General features: G+C 34.4%; 1 protein-coding gene across 1 annotated transcript; it reads right to left on the reverse strand.

Annotated features, from left to right (window-relative positions):
* Positions 1-247: 247 nt before the first annotated feature.
* LOC131655740 (inactive TPR repeat-containing thioredoxin TTL3) lies at positions 248-3,463 on the reverse strand. Its single transcript, XM_058925553.1, has 5 exons — positions 2,170-3,463; positions 1,850-2,045; positions 1,367-1,539; positions 932-1,265; positions 248-821 (listed from the first exon to the last, which is right to left on the reverse strand). Exons 1-5 carry the CDS (start codon positions 3,129-3,131, stop codon positions 696-698), a joined length of 1,791 nt encoding a protein of 596 aa, XP_058781536.1. The 5' UTR covers positions 3,132-3,463; the 3' UTR covers positions 248-695.
* Between the last annotated feature and the right edge of the window lie 976 nt (positions 3,464-4,439).

The following is a 4,439-nucleotide window of genomic DNA, read 5'->3' on the forward strand; positions in this document are numbered from 1 at the left end:
TCACAATGTGTAATATGAATCCAAATAAAATCCGGAAGCTAGCATGGGTATCTTATAGTACCTTAACTAAAACACATAACTTAAACACTAAAGCAATTTCTACACACTTTCTAAGGACTGGTGACGAGCAATTGTTTCTATTGATGTGTATGAAGTACCAACAAACAATTTGACATTGAACAAAATACATGGAGAAGATATGCAGAGGTGACATGTATGCCAATGAAACAGATAGAAGAAGAAAACCTGAGAACTTGCTAACCTGTCAAGTGATAATATGAACAAATCTAATATACACAGTTGAAATCCTTCATAAACAAGTAAGTACATTATACAGTTTCTTTCAAAAGAAACAGAAAAACAAAAAGAATAAACGAGACACAGCATACCAACTGCCAATGCTACTTCTACTATACATTAACTAACATGTGACTTCAATTCCTTTAGCCTCAAAACAGATTTTTTCCATCTAAAATGTTCTGAAGTGAATTTCATTTTTCGGCTCCCAACACCATACCTTCCTTTTTCTTTTCCAAAGGATTGATCACATTTTCATGAGTGTTATCTTCAATCGCCGGTGCACAAAAAATGCTCTTTTCTCCCCTCGAAACGAAGATTGTCATACTTACAAATGTTTATTCCGTTGGTATCTTCGCGGATCTTTGATCCTTTCTATCTATATATTGCCATGTCGTTCATCCACCTCGTTGTTTCTTGAGTTGTACACGAGCCTCCAACAATGCTCGATTTACTTCCTCGTCTTCTGGTGTCTCTCTTAACAAGATCTCATAGTCTGCTATTGAAGCTTCCCATCTTTCCAACTATAAACAATTTTATAGTATATCAACATCACACATATCATATAAACAGATTAATCATAACAGCTTAAAATATTAAGTAAGTGCTATGAAACATTTATATAAATAATTACCTTAGCATTACAATCAGCTCTTCTCATCCTTGCTTTGGTGTAAGATGGGCGCAAGCTAAGTGCCGCACAGCAATCTTCCACCGCTTTCTCTAATTGGCCGAGTTTTGATCTACAAGCTGCCCGATTGCACAGTAAAACAGAATTACATGGATCATTCTCAAGCCCTTCTCCATATGCAACACAAGCCTCAGAGAATTTCGACGCCTTGAAAAGCTCGTTTCCTCTGCCTCTTGCAGCTGTCACGGCTCGAGCTTTTCTCAATACCTTCATTGCTGCCTTGTTGTTTGAATCTAGCCTTGCTGCTTTCTGTGCAGCCTCTAAAGCATCATCGAATCTGATAGCACAATATTTAATTATTGTGATTCCTCATGTTACAATGTTTTTTTCTTTCTTAAAATCATTGGTAGAAATTAAATAAGTACTTGTACTAATCACCTGCCAGCAGCCATATCAACTTGAGCGCGCGTGACTAACAAATTTGCATTACCAATTGGTCCGAAGAACTTTGTACAATCGTCAACATCAAAATTAGGACCCCTCGACATTACATTGTCAGCATCTTGATGCCTACGGAGTTTAATCAAGGCTTCGGCTTGCAATGCAAATATCTTAAAAGGCCAAAACCAGTTTCAAATATCAGAACACAATCAGTTGAAACTTGAAACATAACATGCATATTAAGGTAATATACTTTAAGGTAATAGGCTTAAATTGAGGCTTGCTACTGCTATTACGGCCACTATCTAACATTTTTGGAGGTAATGGTGTCGCAACCACAGTTGCGGCCACATTTGTTTCCATTTTACTGCAATATAAAAGCTCGCTGCATAACTGCTAAGGTAACTCTAACCGCTATTTAAAACCATAAACTAAAATAATCGAATACGATATATAGGTCAATTAATAACTGATGAATACCTGTGGAGCAGAATCTGCACCAGATGATATAGTGTTGGAAGCCTCGGTAATGAGTGTGTTCCAATCTCCTAACCTGCGAGCCTCGGTGCATTTATTCAGATGAGCTTGAAGAGTCTTCACTTTAGCAACCTCATCAGGATCAGCCTCTGGTCCTGATTGTTTATAATGATAAAGAGCCTTATCCGTTTCGCCTAATCTGTAATCAACAATAAACACGCGCTTTCAGTCACTCCCTCATAGCTTAAATATAAGCAAAAAAGCTACGCGTAGTCAGAAACAAAATCAAAATTAGTATTGCATAATCGCATATGCATACCTACCTTAAATGCAAATTTCCTAGACGATGATGAGCTCGATGATAATGAGGATCAATCTGAATAGCTTCCCTACATTCAAACACAGCTTCAAGAAGCCTACCAAGACCTGTTAAAGCCGCACTTCTATTACTTCTATAAGAAGCCTTCTTAGGATCAATTGAAATAGCCGCATCATACAACGCTAACGCCTCCGCGAATCTTCCATTCTTATAATCCTCATTCCCCATTATCTTCAACTGTTCTGGATCCATTCTAGTTGATATAGCCCTACAAAGCGAACCACCACCCGGATTCATCGCTGACTTCGTCTCATTACTAACACTCACCACATTCTTCTTGACTCCACCTCCATTCGAATTCGAATTCGAATTCTCAAAATACTGGTTATAATTATCCATTGCAATTGAATAACTATCATCTTTATCTCCTTGCCTAATATTACCTAAATTCCCAAACAACATCACATTGCTCGAAGAAGCCCGAACCAGATTACCACTTCCCTTCGATTTTTGATGATCATTGATCATACTTTCTAACTCGCCAGAAATTCCAATAGCTTCCTTCTGTACCCTCCTTCCTTGATTAACATACCCCTGAGTAGGTGAAAGTGAAGCCTTCGACGGAGCAGGAACAGGAACCGGAGCAACACGCGGCATTATCGTTTCGTTTTGGTTTTGGTTTCTTCTCTGCGCATTATTATTATTATTGTTGTTATTATTATTATTATATGGGGAACAAGGAGACTTCGAAACAGAACGTGCAGTGGAAGTATTGCGTGAAGGTGCATCGACGTAAACAACTTCTTTAGAACCACTTTTACGTCGTTTTGTATCATTCGTAGCGGCATTGGCTGGTAAGGGAAGAGAACTCGCAGAGGATGATTTTCTCTGCCATAAACTGTGTCGAAATACGCTGGTTAATAACGATCCACAACCTGCTTTTCTCTCAGGCGAATTGTCTCCCATTTTTTTTCTATCCTTCAAGGGTTTAAACACTTGGAAACCTTGGAATCCAAAATGTTGCAGAGGTGAAGTTTGAAGGGACGATCATGAGAGAAATTGCAATAGAGGATGCAGGTTAGGTGTTTGATGAAATGCAAAGGTTGAAATTGTAAGAGTCTCTGGTTTTGATTTTTGTTCTTCCTTGAATTCTGTAATTTTTGTTTTTGTTTGATAGTATTGGTGACAGGAAAAGCAACAAATTCGGTCGTTGGCTTAATAAGGATATTGATAATTTTAGAAAATGACATTTCATTTAGAAAACAATAACAAAGAGAAGGGATTTCAGCTTCATAAGTTTCCAGCTGTGTAACATTGCCAAAAGTTATAACTTATGTGATTAAATACAAGAGATTTTTAAAATGGAAAGCGGTTTTATTAGTTTCGCCCTTTTGTAGAATTCTTTTATTACAAATTGAAATGTATATTTGCCAAATGCAAAAGAAATAGTACTACTAAAATATGACCTTTTTTTTTTAATTTCACTTCATAAAACTCATAAACTCTTTGTTACAAAATTATTTTTAAAATTTTAGAATTTACAATATTTTTTTATTATAAAATTTAAAATTGTTTTATTAAATTTATTAGAATATAGAACATTTTTAGAATAATTTTTTTATATTTTTTAATATTGAATTACATTTCAAATTCAATATTAGATTTATATATTTTTAGTATAATTTAACTTTTGAGAAAAGAGGAGATACACTATCGGTGTTAAATAATTTTAATTGTATCATGTATTTAACTAAATCACATTAAAAAATTTCAGTTAATAATATGACATGGTTGAATGATGCATTTTTATTGGATAATGGTGTAAAACAAGAGCTAACAATGAATAAACTCAACTCGAACATAATTTGAAATTCGATTCGGCAACTAAATCGCTGAACTAGGTTTATGAATCAAATGAATATGAGAAAACTTCAAATCTTATTCATCTATTTTTTTAATCAGACAATTTTAATTGATCATTTAGATTTTTAAGTGAACAAAATATTTTTAAAATAATTATACAAATAAAATTAGCATCATATAAAAACAATGGAAAAAAGAATATGCACGTAATATAGTTTTACACTGTCAATCAATGAGGATCATGAATCAGGACAAGTCAGACTGAAAATTTAAAAAAACTTGAATGACATGGCAGAACGTTATATTCTAATTGGATGACAGTATAAAACATTTTTACACTGTCAGTGCATAACCATTAAACTCAAAAACAATATTATACATAGTGATTAAAGATTAAATTTTAATAGAAAT

This window comes from Vicia villosa, linkage group LG3 (assembly GCF_029867415.1).
Source record: "Vicia villosa cultivar HV-30 ecotype Madison, WI linkage group LG3, Vvil1.0, whole genome shotgun sequence".
Taxonomy (NCBI): Eukaryota; Viridiplantae; Streptophyta; class Magnoliopsida; order Fabales; family Fabaceae; genus Vicia; species Vicia villosa.

What these genes read in the sequence shown, in the direction of transcription:
- LOC131655740 (XM_058925553.1), bottom strand. Translation starts at nt 3,131, where the DNA reads ATGGGAGACAATTCGCCTGAGAGAAAAGCAGGTTGTGGATCGTTATTA. An exon ending in CTAGGAAATTTGCATTTAAG is followed by an intron (nt 2,046 to 2,169) that starts GTAGGTATGCAT and finishes TGTTGATTACAG; the next exon opens with ATTAGGCGAAACGGATAAGG. An exon ending in GTGCAGATTCTGCTCCACAG is followed by an intron (nt 1,540 to 1,849) that starts GTATTCATCAGT and finishes TGGCCTTTTAAG; the next exon opens with ATATTTGCATTGCAAGCCGA.